Genomic DNA, 21,515 nt, shown 5'->3' on the forward strand with positions numbered 1-21,515 from the left:
GTGACACATCAGCATCAGACCTGTGTTGATGATACCTCCTAATCTCTCTCTCGTCTCTGAAGGGCTACTCAATTCCTGACAACAACACAACACACAGCTGAGTAGACATACACAAAATACACAAAATGTGGCAAAAATGTGTGGATTAGTCTGCTCGTTAAGGGATGTGGCTTCCTGAGTGTGACTGTGTTCACCAGCTGTGCTCAGGACTACATACAAAGCATAATTGGTTCAGAGCAGTGTAACATGGTAGTTTTGTCATTGTCCTCCTGTCCTCTCTCGCCCTTTGTTCCTGCACATCCTGCTACTACGTAAGACAGAAGTCGTTCGGTTGTTGCCTGAGTGTTGGATTACCATGCTAGTGAAAAGTGACTCTGTTTTGCTCCACGCCTACAACTCACCTGTTTCCTCGTCTGCACAGAAACCCTGATGTCATCCTGAGAGACAGTGATCAACGAATGTGTGGAGGTGAAATTTGACTCTGACCTGTCTGCGACCGAACTCTCAACCTCTGGAAATCCTATTCCTCGAGATCATTTTCATCAATCCTTTGTAAATAAACCCACTTAACTTTCCCCCCCCCATGAGCTCTGCGTTTGAGTCCAGCCTGTACATTGTGACCATTTTTTTAAACAAAAGGCCCTACTTATGTGTTGTTATTACCTAATTAGTTTTTTTTTTTTTAGATTTCCAATAAAATATTGACTAAGTGTGTTATGATCACAGCATGAGAGTGTTGTTAAGTACAGATTTTTGATTTGATGTGTACTCTTTTGCATTTTGGGAATGTGTTTTGGTGCTACAGTTCATGTACATTAAGCTGAAAGCAGGAATTTCTCTTGGTAGTATAGGCAAATATGTCATATACCCTCACTGGGCACTTTTTTAGGTACACCATGCTTGTATTGGACTGGTCCCTCTTTTTGCCTCCAGAACTGCTTCAGTTCTTTGTGGTATAGATCAATTTTACACAGTTGCTACAAATTTCTGCACATTCATGATGTGAATCTCCCATTCCAAAAGAGCAACTCTTGTTTTAAAAAGTGCTCTTTTGGATTGAGATCTGGTAACTCTGGAGGCCATTCGAGTACAGTGAACGCATTGTCATGTTCAAGATACCATTGTGATGATCTGAGGTTTTTGATGACTCGAGGTGGATTATCAGAAGACACGGACACGGTCAGCAACAGTTCTTGAGTAAGCTGTGACATTTAAACAATGTGTAGTTGGTGCTAAGGGCCCAGCGTTTACCAAGAAAATATTCCCCATGCCATCACACCACCATGAGCCTGAACTGCTGATACAAGGCAGGATGGATCCATTCTTTCATGTTGTTTGTGCCAAATACTGATCCTAACATCTGAATTTTGCAGCAGATATCAAGATACATAAGACCAGGCAATATGTTTCCAAGTTGCTATTGTCAAATCCTCTGCAAATAGCCTCAGGTTCCTGTTCTTAGCTGACAGGACCGGTACCCAGTCTGGTCCAGTGGTCTTCTGCCGCTGTTGCTCATCTGCTTCAAGGTTCATTCAGAGATGCTCTTCTGCATACCTTCGTTAATATGAGTGGTTATTTAAGTGACCTCTGGCATCATTAAGTCACTCTAATCACCTTTCTTCCTTATTCTGATTACAAAACCTGACAAAGAGGCTGGAGAGTGTATTTATCATTGGTCGATGTGTAGTTAGAATGTTAAATTCTGGCTTTTATTATATGTTTTATAAAGTTCAGCTTTTACAAACTTTTAGAGTCTGATGGCTATATTCACGTTATAATGGATGCTATTAGCATTAGCAGTGATCTATCACAGTTATACTGATGTTGGCACATACAGTAGTTGTCTGATTAGCATCAGTAAAGAAACTTTTTTTTTAAATTTAACATAACAAAATGCAGAAAAAAATGCCAAAAAAGGAACATTTTTAGGTTTATCGTCTATAAATTTGGCATTGTTTTCGTGGTGAAGTGGATCTGAATGCACGGTTTACAAGTTTCTAAGTAGTTTGTTAAATACATCCTGGGCGATAACATACAATCAAGCTATATTTTTCCTTGTGCAATGCAACTCTTAACATGTTGTTCTAAAACACCACGAGGAATATCGACCAGATATATGAATACTGGAGGTGTTTTTCTCTGTGACACTGGTACTGGCATCTGTCTGAAACATCCAACATGGTTAAATCTCTAACATGTATTTCCACATTGTTAAAAAAGTTACATTAGGAGTAACGCAGTTAGGAGCAGCGACGTAGCTGACTGAAAAGATTGAGGAAGGCACTGACTTTGGAGAATGCTGAGCATATTATAACCTGACCACAGGTCCAGTTCCTTTTCATTATGTTGCTTTCATTCTCAAGTTTTCCCGTCCCCAGGATCAAACCATACATGTCCCAATAATAGCTGCGAGTGATTTAATCTAAGTTTGTATTTAAAAATCAAAAAATAAAACACAGTTTGTGTCATCAGTTTCACACAGAAAAAATTCATTCATTCATTCCTGTTAATTTTCTCCAGTGCTCCAAATAATGAGAAAGGAGGACCTGGAGCTCTCCCAGCTGACTTTGGCCAAGAGCCGGGGTACACTGTGGGCAGGTTGATAGTCTATCACAAGGCCGACAGGGCAAAAACGCTTGAAACCTTGACACAATGACTACTGACATGACGACTTCCTTTACAGCAGATCTGATCACCCTGCCTTCAGGGTACGCTGACTCTGAAACTAAAACTTCTAATAACTTAAAATTAAAGCTTTTATTCTGTCATTAAACACTGACCGATTGCTGTGTGTGCTTAAAGACATGAATGCAAAAAGTGTGTGTGACAAACAGCAGAATGGCAGTTTGTCGACAAACCACCACAAGGTCTGTTGTGGAGCTGCTTCTTGACTCATTGGCTTTTAGGTCATTGTGCAACTGAATGAAGCTGTCTCTCATTTTTAGGGTCACGTAAACACGTGTGAATGACCGAGGAGTGAGGTGTGATCCACTAGCTTTGTTGGCAAACCAACAAAACCCCACTCTATTAAGTTCCAGCAATCACCACACACCTTCAGACCACATAATCTCTACGCATTTGCACTCACAGTCTCCTGTAGATACCGACACAGAGACACAGACACACACCGGCAGCCCTGCTCCCTGCCTCCCCCATCGCGGCCTCACACTGTAAACAGGCTCAAATTTTGTTCATCGGCGGCTGCCTATTCTTTGCGGCCGATGACACTGGTGACATGTAAAGCTCTCTGGCATTGTCCAGCTCGCTGGAGCTCTTTAGCAGTGTAATCACCAGTGAAATGGCAATGGGCCATTGGGATGAAAACACAAGTCAGCAGCTGGTCAGCAAATCACAGCTGAAAGCCGTTAAATGGTGGATTTGCCCTGTAAGCAAGACGAGCTCGGGGGGCCTTTGTGGACCCAGTTTGTGAATGCGCAGAGCTGAAAGGATTTTTTTCGTAACAGTTTATGGTCGTTTTATAACTCGGCCTTTCACATGTCTGACACATCGAGCTGAGGAAAATAGTTTTGAGACTGTCTCAGAAGCAGACTTCATGTCAGGGCTAGCAGGGTACTGAAAAGTTTGATTAAGGTGTTCAGACAGGCAGAATTCTTATCAGAGTCGAGTGTATTTATTTTAATTAAAACTTGACACGTGCTGAGCACCTTCTGTACAGAATAAAGCACAGTTTCTAGATATGACTCACAGCCCAGATTTGCTAGCTTTACGCTGACAGTGATTGGAAGATACTGAAGAGAAACTTTTTCACTGTCAAATCAATTTTTTTTGAAAAAAAAGGCTATTTTACTTTTAAAAAAACAAAATAAAAAAGATTTAGGCAATAAGGATATGACACTTATGCCTCTCGCCAAGGCTCCCGGCAGCAGAGAGACAAAACTGTAATTATCGTCTTGCGGTTGCATGCCTCCACCAGTCAAGTTGCAGTTTACGTCCATTACTGTCCTGACTCATAATATGGTGGAGGCTTAGGAGGAATTTAATATGCGGGCATTAAAGATTAGTGTCACTATTTCAGCATCCCACCAAAGTATGATCGCAAACTCTAAAAATGAGCAGAATTATTGCTTTTTTCAAACATCATGAATCTACAGTGCTCATGAACTTAATTTCATGCTATTAGACATTTGCATGTTTACCTGTAAAGTAGAGTTAGATCTCCTTTCAGTCTCAGTTGTGCTAAATTTAAAGTCCAACAAGGCATTTATGAATGGGACAGCTCAACCCCCAACACAATGATTCCTGCTACAAAAATGAATATCACAAACAATGTGTGTGCCTGGGGTTTGACGAAAGACAGGAATGTACTATTGAAAATACAAAAGTGGAGCAAGTTTAGCAAAATATGCCCCGTCAGTCTTAAAGTTTGATGTTTACATCAGGTGCTGGTCTCATGATTGTTGTTTCTTACAGTTCAGCCAATAAAGCAGACCCTACCAAAAAGAAACAGAAGAAGAAAAAGTCATCTTTAAAGCACTGGATGAGTATAAAACTCATGTTTTATAATTTTTGTGAAAGATTGAAGCTGAATGTTAAAGCAACTGCTATCTTTCACGTGGTAATGGTTACAAAAAACTGATGAAATGACTTCACTGAAACAGGGAATCAACCACCATGTGGCCACCGCTGCTATCAACTCTCTGCTCCACCTAGTGGGAGTTCAGCACCAGAGCTCTGCACACCTCTCCACACCAGAATGAGACATGCTGTATTATGATGTTCAGCCATGTCAAAAATTTACATATATTCATCATGGGCATGAATGTCATGGTAATTTTGATCTTTTAATAATTTGGAATGACTGTACAGCATGCACATTTAGTTTAAAAAACAAGAACTGGGTGCATAAGTTTGAATTTATTTTGTGGTTTTTCTTATCCACACAGGTTAAAAAGTATATATACAGATTGAAATCTGTACATACACTCCCACTGATATATGGTTAAATGTCCCTTATATGATAAATACCACTAATGTTCCTTAGCTGAAAAGCCTCTTGACCAGATGCTTTTAGTAGCCATCAACACGCGGCTGGCATAATTCTGGCTGGATATTTGACCACTTTTCTTGGCAGATTATCAGAGTTAATTTAAAATGGTTGGCTTCCTGGCACAGATTCGACTTTTAAGTATATTAAAGAATTTTCATTCCAAAATCTTGATGTTAGCCTGCTTTATCTGTTCCAAATCCAGTTTTGATGTGCGTTTGGGATCATCGTCCTGTTGGAGCACCCAGATGTGTTCAAGTTTCAACCATCTAGCTGTTGATCTGAGGTGATGTTGAAGAATGTGGAGGTAGTCCACGAAGAAAGGTAGCGAAGAAATTCAACAAAAAAACAGAAATTATTTTAATGGCTTTACCTTTAACAGAGTGCCACAGCTACCAGCGTGACCCTTGACAGTTGGCATAGTTCTACAAGTTTTGAAAGCTTCACCTTTAATCCACATTTGGCTCGTCTACGTGGGCAGCTGCAAATTTCAGTCGAGCTTGATGGTGCCAGTTTTGGAGCAGGGACTTCTTCTTCGTCTGTGATGTGAAACCTACTTCAGTGTGGAGAGTGATGCTGGTTTTCAGCTGTTTCCAGTTCCAGGCTTCTTTTAAAAACTCCTTTTTGCATAAAATGATTGAAAACCAGAAGCATTTCATTAGAACATTTTAGAATATCTATCATAGATATATGAAACAGAGACGTGTCAAAAGTATTCTTATATAATGGGGTCATTAATGACATTACTAGGTCACTTAAATTCCTAAAAAAGCGCATACCTCACTGACACAAGGATGCAGAGTATCCATGCTGTAAAAACTGCTTTCTTTGAGCTGCTGTTCAGTTCAGAAAGACTGTTGAGTCACATCGCATTAATACTTGAGGTTCCCACCCTGCCCTAACAGCAATTATGTGTGTCGCTGGAGCTGCAAAAACAAAAGTGATGCAGTTCATAAAACTGTATCGGCTACTGACCTTCCTGCTTAATGGGCTGAACGAAAAAGAGAAAATATTTCAAGCGCTAAGCATCATCATCGTTATCAGCATCAAGTGTGAGCAATGCGCTGCTTCTGTTGCAATACTTTCTGTACATTTGGAGCGATTGTGACAGAAATATTTGGCCAGAAGCCCACACAGTGAGTTCTACAGTTATAGTCAACTTGCACAGTCTTGCTGTGTATGTTTATGCTCAAAACCCTTTAAGCAATATGTGTCCTGAGCACGTGCACACACACGTGCACACACACACACACACACACACACACACACACACACACACACACACACACACACACACACACACACACACACAGCTCAGTATCTGGCTCGGTATTTATAAGTATGATTAATACACTGTATATGCATAATATCATACGTGCTTAAACCTGCTTTCTCTGCCTGGCACTGAATAAATCTAAACAGCTTCTTGACCTTTGATGACAATAACCACTCCTGTGTCTCCTGCATAGCGGCAGAGGAACAGTAAATGCAATAAAAAGCAGCTAAATTAGCAAGAAAGCATCCAGCTTCATTGACCATTACACCTAAAAATCTAATCAGTGACTCATCGTGACTCCTCATAATAAGTTCTGTTTGTAGTGGAAAGTTTTTCCAGACCCCTACAGACTGCATGCCAGATGCTTTCCCCTGCAGTTTGTTCCACACTTGTTCATATTAAGGAGCTTTAACATCCGTGTTAGCTCAGAGTGCTGCTGGTCTTGCCTCACCGCTCTGACTTAGTATCAGATTTGGGATTGAATTTAACTTCATTCTTTCTCAGGCCCCACAAAGAGTCTCAGGCTTTCAGCCTATGACCTGCTAGAAGCTAACTTTGGGATAACCAGGCTTTAGTTGTGCTGGAACCTCTGTTAATGGATCAGTCTGACTCATCAGCATTTCTTTTATTAAATGCTTCATTAATGCCTAAATATTAAAGTCAGCATATGGAGTATTTGAGCCAGCCAGTGGAGTATCATATCGGTCAAGTGGGCTCAGCTATCTGGACCAGCTGATAACACTGCTGCTCAAACTCCTTCCTAAGAAAAACTTTAGGCTGTTTATTTGAATGCATGTAGATATGTGACTAATTGGATTTGCCACTTGAAGGCCTCAGAAAAAACACTTAAATTGTGATTTTAAAAAAACAACAACTTTACATTATTCTACTCTCCTTAAATAAAACAAACAAACAAAAAAAACATTAGGTAAAAGCAGAAAAAAGCTGAAAATCAGGTGTGTTTGACGTTCTCATTCACTTTTCTGACAGTAGATCAGAGACATTGGCTACAAAGTTGCACAGCTCCATACCTCCATCTGCTGGCCACATACAGCGCCACTAACGGCTGTGGGGATTCAGAGATTTATGAACGTCAGGTCAAAATAGATTTCAAACATTTCCAAAGTATTTCATTGGTCAAACTGAACAGTGACTTATCGTGATGGATTTAGCCCAAAATATTTAACTTATTTGTGTTGCCTGTATCAAAGACATCGTACTAAGTTAGACTGTTTCCACTTCAGTAAGTCTGAGAAACAGTTGCTGTTGCCTGCAAAGAAAACATAGCTTCAATAAATGAGGGCAAATGATGTTTTATTGAGTTGGGCCAAGCTTCAGTCAGCAGAGCCACACCTCCTACAGGTGCACTCACTTACTCTGATTGCCTCTCCCTGTATTCGAACCAGCTTGAAATTGTATGGCTTCCTGATGACCAGCGACATATAAAAACACACAACTTCTCTCTGCTTAACATTTTCCCATTTTCTTGTAAATCTCCTCTAGGTCTCCTCTCGTGAAACAGCTGAAATGGCTCTCAATGGTAAAACTGCAGTAGTGACCGGAGCTGCAATGGGAATAGGAAGATCAATAGCTGAACTTCTTCTGCAAAATGGTGCCAAGGTAGTGTTTGAGTTCAGATGTGGAGATCCTTCTTGTGCTTCACATTTTGAAGTGCTGAGGTTGAATACTTTTTTTCTTTTCTTTTTTTTCCTGTGATAGATGAGTCGATTTGTGGTGATGAATGTGAGCATGTAACTGTGCCAGAGTAGATAAGTTTGTTTTTACTGGTCATATGTGACTAAAATCAAATACTTTAAGTAAACTACTGCTTGGCCTATTTGGAGTTTGGAAGCAAATACAGGTTAAGTCAGGATGAATGAGTCTGATTTGAACTGCATCCTTTTATTAAGCTGCCTTCAGTTAATCCCCCTGGTATGAAGTTGGTTGCCCACTAAATTACTGTATTTGTGGTGTTGGAAGGTGGATGTTGGAGGGGAAACTTGCTATCCATTTAATAGCATTTATTATAGATCTCTCACTAAAAATGGTAACATTTATGGTTTTAAACTTTAAGTAATGGAATGTAACTTATTTTTAGGGTTGTATTTGCAAGAATGGACCAAGGAAGGGTCTATCTGATGAATCAAAATGAAATTTTCATCCTCACCGAAGAGGGATGGGAAAGAAACAGGTTCCTGAGCTCCTCCTTTAGTGTGTTTGCCTAAAAACCCTTCATGGGGGTAAATCATAACATTTTACTGCAGGATGTGACCAAAAACAAAATGCCAAATGTGTTGTCCTGCATATATAGGTGGCCATCCTGGACATGAATGAAGCTGCAGGACAGAGTTTAGTTGAAACCCTGAACAAAGAGCATGGACCAGACAGAGTCCTGTTCCTGCTGTGCAACGTAGAGTCAGGAGAGGAGATCAAAGGTAACATGCATACACCACAAAATGTAAATGTGGGGGCAAAGGCTTGGATGTGTTTATAATCTGCTTTCCTTCAAATACTTGTAGATTCAGTTTGTTCCAGTCAGCAAACTTTTATCAAACAAACTCACCAGCTTGAGTCACAGTCTGGGCCGTTATCAGCAGCTGGAGCTTCAGTCCATGAGAAATTAATGGCTGTTCATGTGGGAGTCAATGAGCCAACAGAGCTTTACCAGAGCACAAGGGTTTTGCTAATGCAGATGCTGCTAATAAAGCGGATCAGATTCCTGAGGGAGTAGTTGCCATGCTTCTGTAGTCTACCTTAAAGCTGCTTCATGAATCGGAATGCTGCATCAGTTCTTGTAGTTCCCAATAAACAGCCAGAGATGAATTTCTTTTTATTGGCTTGAATTTTGTCACTTGGTGTTGAAAGGACTGTTATTCCTGTGGTGTCTCAAGCTGCCTTTCAGAAAACTGTAGAAACCTTTGGTGGAATTGACATCCTGGTCAACAATGCTGGCATCTTCAATGAGATCATGTGGGAGAAAACTATTGGCATCAACCTTGTAAGAAACACTCACATTCCATATTGAGCTACTCAACATCACATATGCAAGAGATTGCAAATGTCATGGATGCCTTTTGTCGTAGGCTGGCTGTATTAGGGGGGCTTACCTGGTTATCGAGCACATGAACAAGCTGACCGGGGGTCGTGGAGGGGTCATCGTCAATGTGGCATCCATAGCAGGTAAAAAAAAAACTGTATTTGTGTCTAAAAGGACCATTTCATGCATGCTAATCACTTCATTTGAAATCATGAACAGCCTGAACTATCAGGACTGCTAAAGGAAAACTTGAGTTGAAATTGAACTGCAACCCATCCTACAGGTATTGGCCTCCTGTCTTGCTGCCCTGTGTATACAGCCACCAAGCATGGAGTGGTTGGGTTTACTCGAGCATTTGCGGTAAGGAAACTGACACCATTTCAGGAAAAATCAGTTTCAATTTGTTTGTACAGTCTGGATAGTCAGTGTAAGCTGCATGTTGGGGTCATTGGCTACTAGAGCGTCTGTGCCACTGCTATAACTTGCATGTTTAACTGCTCATTAACACATAGTCTAATCAGCCAGTAAAACTTGACTGGGTCAATATGACTTGAGGCTCAAACAGGCATCAAAAGAAAGATGATTCAAGTGATTTTAAACATGGCATGGAGGTTTTGAGTACTCAAACTGCTGGAAAAATCCAAGTAGTTCACACTTTAGGGTTTACATTAGGGGTCCCCAGTCCACGAGGGCTGGTGTCCCTGCAGGTTTTAGCTGTGACAGGTCAAAGACACATCTGATTTAAATGTATAAATTACCACCTCAACATGTCTTGAAGCTCTCCAAAGACCTGGTAATGAACTAATCATGTGATTCAGGTGTGTTGACCCAGGGTGAGATCTAAAACCTGCAGGGACACCGGCCCTCATGGACTGGGATTGGGGACCCCTGGTTTACATAAAATGGTCTGGGGGGGAAAAAAAAAATCAGCAAGCATCAGTTGTGAGCGTAATGCTAGGTCAGAATGACCAGACTAACACGATGGCAACTAACATTATGGCAACAGGAATTCCACCAAGCGCTTGTTGCAACAAAGGTATGCACAGGGGAATGGACTGGCACCATACACTGAAGCGCATGGTATTAAAGAACTGAAAACTGCAGCTACAATTTGCATGGATCATCCTGCTCGTAACATCAGTTCATCCTGCTGGTGGAATAACAGGGTGGAGGATATCCTGACACTGTGCTCATGATTACTGTTGCTGTTCATGTCATGCCTCTGACCAGTGTGGCAATCATCTGATGGCTGCTGCTAGCAGGAGAACATGCAGGTCACAAAGCTCAGTTTCTCTTCACTGTTCAATTGGACTCGATCACCATCTTTCTCCTGTGACCATTTTTCAGCACCTTATTGAATCGAGACCTACACAAAATATAAAGATTAACTTTTTCTTACTAGGCTGCCTCAGTTGCATCAGGCTATGGTATACGGATGAATGCCCTCTGCCCGGGATTCGCTCAAACAGACCTCTTCTCCTCTGTCCAGTCCAGACTGGGACAATTCTCCAACTTGGCAGGTGCCAACCAGGAACTGATAGAAAAACTTGGCGTGTTAACGTGAGTCTTTAAAATGTCTGTACACATTGCATTATGTTAAAAGTATTTTGCAGTGGACATGAATATTCATGGTAACTGTACCTCTTGATGCAGGTCTGCAGAAGTAGTCCAGGGCTTCCTTGAGCTGGTGACCGATGAGACCAAAAATGGACAAGCTCTCATAGTACTCCCGAAAGAGAAGAAATATGCAACTTTTCCAGTATCACCCACTGATTAACTCATGACAATATTTCAAGTCTTTCAGGCCAGAGTTTAAACTTCTGTACAGCAATAAAAGATGAAAATATAAAATCTGTGTGGGTGTTTGATCTGCAACATCCTGCTACTGGCAGATTTCAGTATTGTTGTTGCACAAGAGTCACACTTAAACCGCGTGACAGTAGGAGGAGCTGCTAAACCATGCTGAATTTGTAGTGTTGCAATAAAGGTAGCAGATGTATTCGTACTAATCGTTATTGGTGGCCCCACTGAGTCACCACACTGAAGCAAAATTTCACTCAGGTTTCCAAAACATTGCCAGGTCCTGGCTGAAATGGTCTTAATGCAGTGTTTTATTGACAGAAGCTTTCATAGAATGCTTGCTTGGAGAAGGTGACAATATTAAAATTGCTTTGTTTTATCCACATGCTGGCATACATGTGGTGTGTGTGTGGTTTTTTTTTTTTTTTTTTTTTTTTTTTTTTTTATAAATTAAATACTTGTCACAAGTAGAATATTGAGTCCAGAAGTGTAGAAACTCAAGGGTAAGGAATCTTTGACTGAATTTCATATGGCTAGGCCTCACACTAGCAAGAACAAGTATTTGGCCCAAATGTTAACTGCATCTGAATACTATAGCTCAGAGCAAGATCATAGCCCTGCAGGCACTGCAAAGATGCAGCGTCACCTGTATCTAGCTCTCACAGTGTAACTTTTTTCTTTTTCCCCTATTTAAAATATTTAAACTCATGCCTGACAGGGATGTAGTCAGTCACCGTACCGGCATAGAATAAACTAATGTATCTAAACAGAAATCAACTTCCTCTGCCAATACCCGAAATGACAAGCCACAAAGGAAAATGCATTGTCATTGCAAAATATCACACCATATGTTTGAAGGCACAGCAGTCAGATCTCACATAGATACACGTCTCTGTATTAAGAATTAATTATCACCCACAGTCAGCTGTGAAAGGGAAGTCACCAAAACAAAGCAGATTTTTTTTTTTTAAAAGGGGAAGCTAGTCTGCACTCACAAGAAGTATGTCTAGACAATGGTTTCATCTGCAAGGTTAAACAGCAAGGTGGACTAATGTGAAAAGGCTACGAGTGAAATGAGGACGGCGAGAAGCAGTCACAAAATCAGTATTTGACCGAAAATCAGCACAATGTAGAGAACTGATGAGGAGCCCCCGAGCCTACAATTGGTATTACATGTGCAAGAGCCTAAAACAAAGATGTACTTAAACACTTGCTATTACTAATGGTACAAAAGTTTAAGTTTCAAAGTACGAGTATACATTAATCATTCATATGTCACATTGGTGCTGGGCAGATTTATCCATAACACTTCGTCATATTAGTAGATTTATGTTTAAAAATCAGTGAGTTACTAAGTAATTAAAGCTTTTTGATGGTATTGAGTACTTTGTCTTTCAGCTGCTTCCTTTAGGGGTCGGCTTAAGAAGAAGTACTCTGTACCATTAATGCTAAAGCTTTAATTACTTAGTATATTGCTGATTTTAAAATATAGTGTGTCACGATTTATGAGACAAATTATCATCAATTTAGAAATTCAGAACACATTTTTATTTTCCACAGTAATTACTTAATGCAACAAAACAGGTTTCAGGTTTTCATGTACTTCAGTTGTTTTTGTAAATGTGCGTTTCTCGGACTTTGAATCAACTTTCTTTAGTTTCAATGAGTTGCAGGCTAAAAATCAGACAGATGTGACAGTTACCAGTATTGATCCTATCAGGCTAGTATCAATCAGATACCCACACCAGCATTGGCATCGATACTATTGATATTTGGATCAATCTGCTCATGTTTACTCCTTGTTTGTAAGGGGTTACTGCAGTGGATGGACACACAATACTCAAAATGTACTCACATTTAATTGTCTCCTGAGAGTGTAATGACACAAGGCAGACTATTCTCGTAACATGACTAATCGCTGGTCCTATCCATGTGTATTATCCAGTTATATTGGGGGTAGTAAGATTAACAGTACTCCTCTCCAGGGACAGTGATGCTGGAGCAGTCACTTCAGGCAAACTGGTGTCACCCATGACCCCCCTCTGGGCACGCCCCTATGATGGAGTTGTAGGCCCACATTAAAATAAATAAATACATTAATTAATAAAAAAATATATACATTATTAATCACTTTGAGAATAAAGTTGGAAATCTATTTTGAGAAAAAAGTTGACTGATTACAGTTTTTTGTTTCAAGACAAACTGCTACGGTTGGTATATCCTCCGACTTCGTGAACTCGTACTTCAGAATCGGTTTTAGTAACAAGGAAGGAAATGGTTTCTCTTTTACCACATTAACACAGCTGGTGATCCGTATAAGGACGTTGAAAAGATGGTGCAGAAAGCTGCATCTGGTCAAACAGAAAAACACACAAACTCCGAAGAGTGGATTTGTACAAAATGAAATGGCGCGTAGTGAACAGAGCCGAGGTTATCGGGGATGTACGTTGTATCACAAGATGGCTGATCAATTTGTTTAATTAAGTCATCTATACGAGGCATTTTGTACATTTGATAAAGCTGCCTAGAATTATGACTTTATTCTTGAAATTTTGACTTTATTCTCAAAATGGTCAGTAATATTTTGTTTTTTCTTAATGTGGCCCTAATACCCCTTCAAGCATTATGAAACCATACATCAATACTTAAAATATACTTCAAAGATCCAAGATTCAAAGTGTTTATTGTCATGTGCACAGAAGAAATAGCATTTCTCTGTGCAATGAAATTCTTCCTTTGCTGTCCATACACAAATGCCAAGTTGGGTAGGGCTGAAGGAACAAGATAAATAAGGTAAAAATAAGGATAAAAAATAGTGAAAGATAAATAAATAAGTACAAAATAAGTAAATGAAGACAAGTGAGGTATGCAGTTGTCAGTGTAAAAAGGATGTACAAAGGAGCTTTCCACTAAATTGTCTCCTGAGAGTGTAATGACACCACGCACAGTTGTCTGGTAACATGACTAATCACTGATCCTATCCATGTGTTTCATCCAGTGGCATTGGGGGTTGTAAAATAACTGTACTCTCTAGTGCACAGGTGTCGAACTCCTGGCCTCAAGGGCCAGTATCCTGCAGGCTTTAGATGTGCCCTTGTTCCAACACAGCTGATTTAAATGGCTAAATTACCTCCTCAACATGTCTTGAAGTTCTCCAGAGGTCTGGTAATGAACTAATCATTTGATTCAGGTGTGTTGACCCAGGGTGAGATCTAAAACCTGCAGGACACCGGCCCTCGAGGCCTGGAGTTCGACACCCCTGCTCTAGTGGTATCAACCACGACCCCCCTCTGGGTACGCCCCTGCTGCACGCACCATCGAAAAATGACCGCGAGAAGAGTTTTTGCACAGTTGGGATGAATGCACATTAACTGTGCATCTAATCTGACTATCCTCACACTCTGACCGCCTCCAGTCTCTCACTCAACCTTCGCACGGTTGCCACACGTTTGAAGCCCCGCGCGTCTTCCTGGTGGGCGGCGACAGATGGGCAGATTAAAATAGCGATCAACTTCTCTCTATTTAACATACTCTCAGTTCTTTGAGTGTGTACGGAAGCTGACCACCTCCTGGCTCGTCTTAATAAACAGCTGAAATGGCTCTGGACGGTAAAACTGCGATAGTGACAGGAGCGGCGATGGGAATAGGAAAAGCGATAACGGAGATTCTTCTGAAAAACGGTGCCAAGGTAGACATTAAGCTCGGATTTGGATTTCTTTCTTTCTTGTGTGTGTGTGTGTGTGTGTGTGTGTGTGTGTGTGTGTGTGTGTGTGTGTGTGTGTGTGTGTGTGTGTGAGTGAGTGAGTGAGTGAGTGAGAGAGAGGGAGATTATATGTGTGCGCTTGTTTTAAACAGTGGTGTAGAAAATATTAATTTACATTTACCGGCACCCTTTAGTTGGAAAAACAAAAAAACAAAACAACCCTCGAAGAGTTGCCAAGCTGTTGACATAATGCCAAAATGTGACACATAAACTGTAACACTTGACTAACAGCATGTAATCCATGACTAAATGTGGAAATTCACCTGTTGCACACGTCTCTCTTTTTATTTAATTAAGTTTTTTTTTTCCCTTTTTTTGTTGCTGTTTTCTTTTATATTGTGTTTTTGGTTGTTCATGCCTCACAGCCAAGAAGTTTTTAATCAGCCTGTGGGACAGAGAGCAGCTGGCGATGGAGTCAGCAAGAGCCTGTATATTTAAGGGGTGTCTGAACATGTAGGTGTGTCCTTTACTTAAAAACATAAACACCTTGCAAAGCTGCCAAGTTTAATCTTAATCCTTATCTTAGATTAAATGTGGAAATCCACCTGCCGTGTCTGTTTTTGTGTCAGCGCTGCATTTGTTATGCCGTTGTAGTTTATGTATTTTTAGTTCATAAAGGTTGGGTGTGGATGAAAAGTGGGCAAAATATTAAGTTTTATGGAGAAAATAAAATAAGACACATGAAGAGGGGACACTCATGTGACATGATAACTCCTGTTTGAAGAGCTGACGTGGTAAGGCCTTTATTATGTAAGAAAATATTTCGAGTGCAGCTTCTTATGGCAAAACTAAAGTAGCCTAGTTGTGTACCTAACAAACTGACAGCTGATCTCTCCTTCATTGTGCCCACCGGCACAATGTACATTTCAAATTCCTTTAATTTTAAATATGTTCATATTGTCTATTTTGTAAAATAGTCAGATTGTCTATTCTTATTTAATTCACTTAATGTACAGAATTCACCTGCTTGCTGCATACATGCTACTACTGCACATTCACCTAATGTTCTTCCTCCCCCCCTCCTTTTGCACAAATCGAGGAGCGTGTCAGGTTACATTTCACTGTGTGTTATACTTGTATAACTGTGCATGTGAACCTTGAACCTTGAACCTTGGCCCTTGAACCTTCTTGTTAATAGGTTGCCGTCCTGGACGTGAATAAAGTTGAAGGAGAGAATCTAGTTAAAGACCTGAATAAAGAGTATGGAGCAGACCGCGCCCTGTTCCTGAGCTGCAATGTTGAATCAGATGAGGAGTTCAAAGGTAATGCACACAAACCTGGAAAAACAAATTGTGAATGGTGGAGGTACCGAAAAGGGGGAAACAGCTGGAAGTGCTAAAGTAAACGGGTCACCGCCTCGTCCTGAAGTAAACAACTGTCGAAACACATGAAACTGATCAAACGCTCTGTGATTTCGTAGTATGTGTTCCAGGCGGCAGATGTTTACCAGATGAAAGGAAGTTTCCAAAATCTGGGGACGTTTTGTCTTGAGTCATGCCAGTGGCATTTGATTGCAGCTGGAAATCCACACTCAATGAAAGCAGAGTAGAATGAGGTCAATGAGGTCTGAAACTGTGGGTACAAGGGAGAGAAGAAAAGCACGGGCTTGTTTTGTTTCCTCAGAGCTCAGAGGAACATTTGAGTCAGATTATATTGTGTGGGAATATACAGGAACATTTAATATTTCCTAGCATTGTTTAGAACGGAATGTTTACATGTAAAAAAAACAAAAAAACAAAAAAAACTGCCGGTCTTTATCATGACATTTCCCATGCCAATTATCCATAAAACCTATCCTAATCTCAAAAAATGTCTCGGGGTTGCCAGTTTATGAATAAGCCTAACCCTGTAAAGGTGGGTGGGAAAGGTCAGCATAGTTGTGAAGTGACTCTTGTAAAATTAAGTGACTCCTGTAAACTCTCTCAGCTGCCTTTCAGAAAGCTGCAGAGACCTTTGGAGGAATCGACATCTTGTGCAACAATGCCGGCATCTTGAATGAGGAAAAGTGGCGGGATATGGTCTCCATAAATCTCGTAAGAAGCTGAAAGCACAACAGACGTGTTAGATTTGCTCTGTCTCCAGTGGATTAATTGCTGAAGATTTCAGAGAGACATTTAGGACAGTTATTGGTCTGACATAATAATGTCACAATAATATTCCTGTTATTCATTTCACAACATTTTATATGCAGGCAAGTGTTCATAGACAGTTGAAAGATTTTCGCCAAATATAAAGTTTGTGTTGTAGGCGGGTGTTATTAGGGGGACTTACCTGGGGCTGGAGCACATGCGCAAGACGAATGGAGGTCGAGGAGGGGTCATCGTCAACGTAGCATCTATGGCAGGTAAATACTGTTTAGTGAAAACTTGGAGAGATCACAGACAAGAGTGTTAGAAGTCATGAAATTCATGTTTAAACTTTAATGTTTTACAATGATTGATACAACCCGTCCTACAGGTCTGGGCCCTTTGCTTACCTGTCCTGTCTATACGGCTACCAAGCACGGAGTGATCGGATTTACTCGAGCCGTTGCGGTAAGAAAGGTTTCCTCGTGATATTGTTCAAGAACATCGAGACGATATTTGTTTGCCTTGTGATATGCTAGCTAGCAGTCTCTATGAACATGCATGCGTGATGCAAGTTTTGCCTTAGTTTTTTTTTGTATTAAGTAATCACATTATGGAAACATCTGAAAGTGCAGGGTGGTTTTTGGTGTGGCCTGTCATTGTGTCAAAATGGTGGAGTTTATCAAAAATTTGATCGGGGTGGTGATTAATCACTGTTTCTTATGATCTAAGTTAGAGAGGGGTAGCTAGCCTAGTGAGTTGTGGTTGTTTCTGTCGCAGCATAGCTGATAGTTGAACAGCCTTCAACTACACATAGACGCAACTCATATGCGTCATATAATTGAGTATGCAGAGGTGAGAAGACAAATGCAAAGATGACATGAGGCAGAATTAAATGAGAAGAGGTGAGACATATATTTGTAACACACAAAACCCCCAAAACAAAAAAAAGTCCTACAAAAGTTCAGAAAAACGAGAACCAAAACCTAAGAAACGCATAAAGCAGGCAGAACACAGTGCAACTTGGCAACAATGTAATAAAAGGACATAACTATTTAGAACTGAGCATTAACTGATGAGTTGAAACAGCTGGGTAACAAGAAACAGCTGGAACTAGTCAAGTCCAACTAACTCAGGGATGTAAACTACAAACAGTGCTGAAAATCAGATATAAACAACAAACAAACTAAGAATGAAACGGCATCAAATAATCAACACGATTTTAAAATTTAGCAAAAACTCAAGGTCCAACACTCAGGAGCGTGACAGCATGTGTGAATGCTCCTTTAGTCATTAAGAAGTTCTGAAGAAGGTCTGACGATAAAGTTACAAGCTAATCTTTACTGGTAGTACTTGCAAAGCTACATTTTTGCAGGGCAAGTACCAACTTGCCCTCTCAGAAAATGTGTATTATTATCATATTAGGATATTGTGTAATGTGTCTTAGCAAACAACAGTGCAAAGGAGTTAACAATGATTACTCTGCTGGGGGATTTTTTTTCTGTTGGATAACAAATCCAATAAAACACACACAACTGATATTAGCCTCTTAAAGTGTTTACAGCCTCACAGCTTTTTCAACCTGTTTGGTGCTAAGGACAGCAGACATAACTTATTAATCTTGAAAACTGTGAAAGTTTAAATAAGTGTCCAAACTCGTTATTAAAATATCATTCGATACTTCAAAAGAGCACAAAACATTATAAGAGACTGCTCTTAATATAACACTTGCACGCACTGACCAATGACTGCAGTGGTAACAGACTATTGCTGCTATTGTGCTGCTCTCTGGATAGTTGGAGTTTATTTATGCTATTGTATCATTAGTGTTGTTTTGCAGTTTTATACTCTAATTTAAACACCATATTGCAGCTGCACTCTTAAATTGTTATTTGTTCTGCTTACAGTGGCAATAAAGCTATTCTCTTCCATTGAATTAAAATGGCAGCACCTTGGTTCAGTAGGTCTAATACCAGTTTTATAAAATACATTAGATTAAAAGAGAATTATGAAATGTTCAAAGAAATCATTTACAGCAGCTATTTTTTTTGTTAGTGTTCCTGTGATATTATTGAAGACTGGGTGATTTAGTTATACGTAAAACCAGTTGTACACTGGTGTGTTGGTGTGCTGCCAGATGGTACTTCATTAGAATAAGCACAAGCTAAATGAAGACATCCATCACCATATATGTGACTAACCACACAAAAAAGAAAGTGTCATTGCAAATTAGTTGTACCAGCAATTGTCAAGGCAGTGTCATTATGTTATTTTGAAATCCTTCCTCAAAATACGACCCCCCCTGCACAGAAAGCCTTAGAGCTATGTTGTTGAGTCATTCATCTGATAGAACACAGTTATGCATTTATTATTAAAGTGACCTGTATGGACGATAAGAGCTTTTCTTCTATACACCAACAAAGTGGATTTTAACATTTCTTGCAAACTCTCAATGTGACGTCCAATTATATGTTGACACAAGTGAAGGAGGCAAACATTATAGTGATGGGAATTCTGGCTCTTTTTAGAGAACTGGCTCTTTCGGCTCCCAACCGGCTCTTCAGGTTGTTTTGTTGCTTTAATTAATTTATTATCAACAACAATATAAAATTATGCACAAAATGAATTAATAATATAAAAAATTTGTTTTTTATTTATATATGTTTATTATATAAATATGCTTTTATTTATGCACTCCACATAAAATAAATTATAAAATACAAAACCAACTATTGGTTTTGTCACAGACTTCTGCAAAAACTGTCTAATAGAGCTCTGGGTTGGTTTAGGTGGTTGTGGTGGTATACTGCAAATCCTGTTGATGCAGCAGCAGCAACACTTCATTAATATCACACTCAACTGACTGCGTTTCATCTTCCCATTGCACTGATGGGTGGACAATTCTCAGGTGCCTGTGCATGTTGTTTGTGGAGCCTGCTCTATATGATATCCTTTTCTTGCAGACTCGACACTCTGCCTACGTATTGTCAATAAAATTGAAATGGTTCCAGATTTTGCTTATTTTCTTGGTGTCACTCATTTTCACTACTATACCTTTCTAATGTGATGATGTTGTCTCTTGTTGTTGCCCCTGGCTCTTTTTCTCCTTCTCTCCCTCTCCCTCCTGCTCAACATCGTCACATTAGAAAGTTATAGTAGTGAAAATGAGTGACACCAAGAAAATAAGCAAAATCTGGAACCATTACAATTTTATTGACAATACATAGGCAGAGTGTCGAGTCTGCAAGAAGAGGATATGCACAGGCACCTGAGAACTGTCCACCCATCAGTGCAATGGGAAGATGAAACGCAGTCAGTTGAGTGTGATATTAATGAAGATGCCAGTGTGTCTACTGCACAGGTGCAGTTTTAGATGTGTCCTTGATCCAACACAGCTGATTTAAATGCCTAAATCACCTCCTCAACATGTCTTGGGGTTCTCCAGAAGCCTGTCAAATCGTTTTGAGGTCCGTAAGCGCAACCAGAATTCATACATAAGGCGCACCGAATTATAAGGCTCACTGTTGCTTTTTGAGAAAATTAAAGGATTTTAAGTGTGCCTTATAGTGCGGGAAATACGGTAGTCACTAACTGCAGTGAATTATCACTCAAGTATTAAAAAAAAGCCTCAATTTAAAATAATGTTACTCTATCCTACTACTTTTGAGCCTCTGAAAGTGGGAGGCTGTGTTTAAACTCCACTGTGTTGGTGTATTAGAGACAAAAACAATGGGTTGTCCAAAAATCTGCTGCTCAAGTTCATTCAGTGCAGAGTTATGAATCAACATATACATGCACTCTATGTGTAGCTTCAACCTACTGCTGTTTTTTCAATTTCAAATGCCCAAATAGTCCTCATCTATTGGGCTCTGAGCACTTGAGAAATGCATATAACTTTATTTTAATGCCTCCGATTAGAAACAAATAGTAACTTAATGGTTTTGCCTGTGCTATGCTTTACTTAACTCAAGAAGGCTAATTATGTGAATTTTTCTTTTTACTAGGCTGCCTCTGCAGCATCAAACTATGGAATACGGGTCAACGCTCTTTGTCCAAGTTTTGTTGAAACCGAACTTTTTACGACAATCAAACACAACCTGGGACAATTTGCCCACCTGGAGGGTGTAGCCAACCAGCTTGTGGAAAAGCTTGGGGTGTTAAAGTGAGTAATTTTCTTCTGTTTCTTGTTAAAGCTGTCGTAAACCTTACAACATCGACATTTTGTTTCTCTGCTCCATCTGTATAACTTCATATAATAATGCATACATGCATATTCACTGATGTCACTGTACCTTTTTGATTCAGTACACCTGAGGTAGCAGAGTGCATCCTTGAGCTGGTGACAGATGAGACCAAAAATGGAGAGGCCTTCATGGTGTCCACAGAAAGGAAAGGTTATTTCCCTTTTCCATCACTAAGTAGCACCAATAAACCTTGAAACCATCATGTCGATGTCTGATATCATTCCTTAAGTATGTAGCAGATATGTGAATAATAAAAAAAAAAAAAAAACTTTCAACCATGATTTCTTGTGTCTTTATTTAAACTGCTGTAACCAACTGGAAATC

General features: G+C 39.9%; 1 protein-coding gene across 1 annotated transcript; it reads left to right on the forward strand.

Moving 5' to 3' along the window:
- The first annotated feature begins 7,729 nt into the window (after positions 1 to 7,729).
- Positions 7,730 to 21,466, forward strand: LOC100700303 (uncharacterized). Its single transcript, XM_003451448.5, has 14 exons — positions 7,730 to 7,901; positions 8,593 to 8,716; positions 9,173 to 9,279; positions 9,365 to 9,461; positions 9,602 to 9,678; positions 10,721 to 10,878; positions 10,972 to 11,092; positions 14,705 to 14,806; positions 16,020 to 16,143; positions 16,808 to 16,914; positions 17,129 to 17,225; positions 17,339 to 17,415; positions 20,952 to 21,109; positions 21,253 to 21,466. Exons 1-14 carry the CDS (start codon positions 7,809 to 7,811, stop codon positions 21,383 to 21,385), a joined length of 1,575 nt encoding a protein of 524 aa, XP_003451496.2. The 5' UTR covers positions 7,730 to 7,808; the 3' UTR covers positions 21,386 to 21,466.
- Positions 21,467 to 21,515: the final 49 nt, after the last annotated feature.

The sequence above is a fragment of the Oreochromis niloticus genome, linkage group LG10 (genome assembly GCF_001858045.2).
Source record: "Oreochromis niloticus isolate F11D_XX linkage group LG10, O_niloticus_UMD_NMBU, whole genome shotgun sequence".
Taxonomy (NCBI): Eukaryota; Metazoa; Chordata; class Actinopteri; order Cichliformes; family Cichlidae; genus Oreochromis; species Oreochromis niloticus.

Bases quoted from the DNA above. Each gene is read 5' to 3' on its own strand.
- LOC100700303 (XM_003451448.5), top strand. From the start codon at position 7,809: ATGGCTCTCAATGGTAAAACTGCAGTAGTGACCGGAGCTGCAATGGGA. The intron at 9,280-9,364 runs GTAAGAAACACT...CTTTTGTCGTAG, and splicing joins AAACTATTGGCATCAACCTT to GCTGGCTGTATTAGGGGGGC. The intron at 16,915-17,128 runs GTAAGAAGCTGA...TTTGTGTTGTAG, and splicing joins ATATGGTCTCCATAAATCTC to GCGGGTGTTATTAGGGGGAC.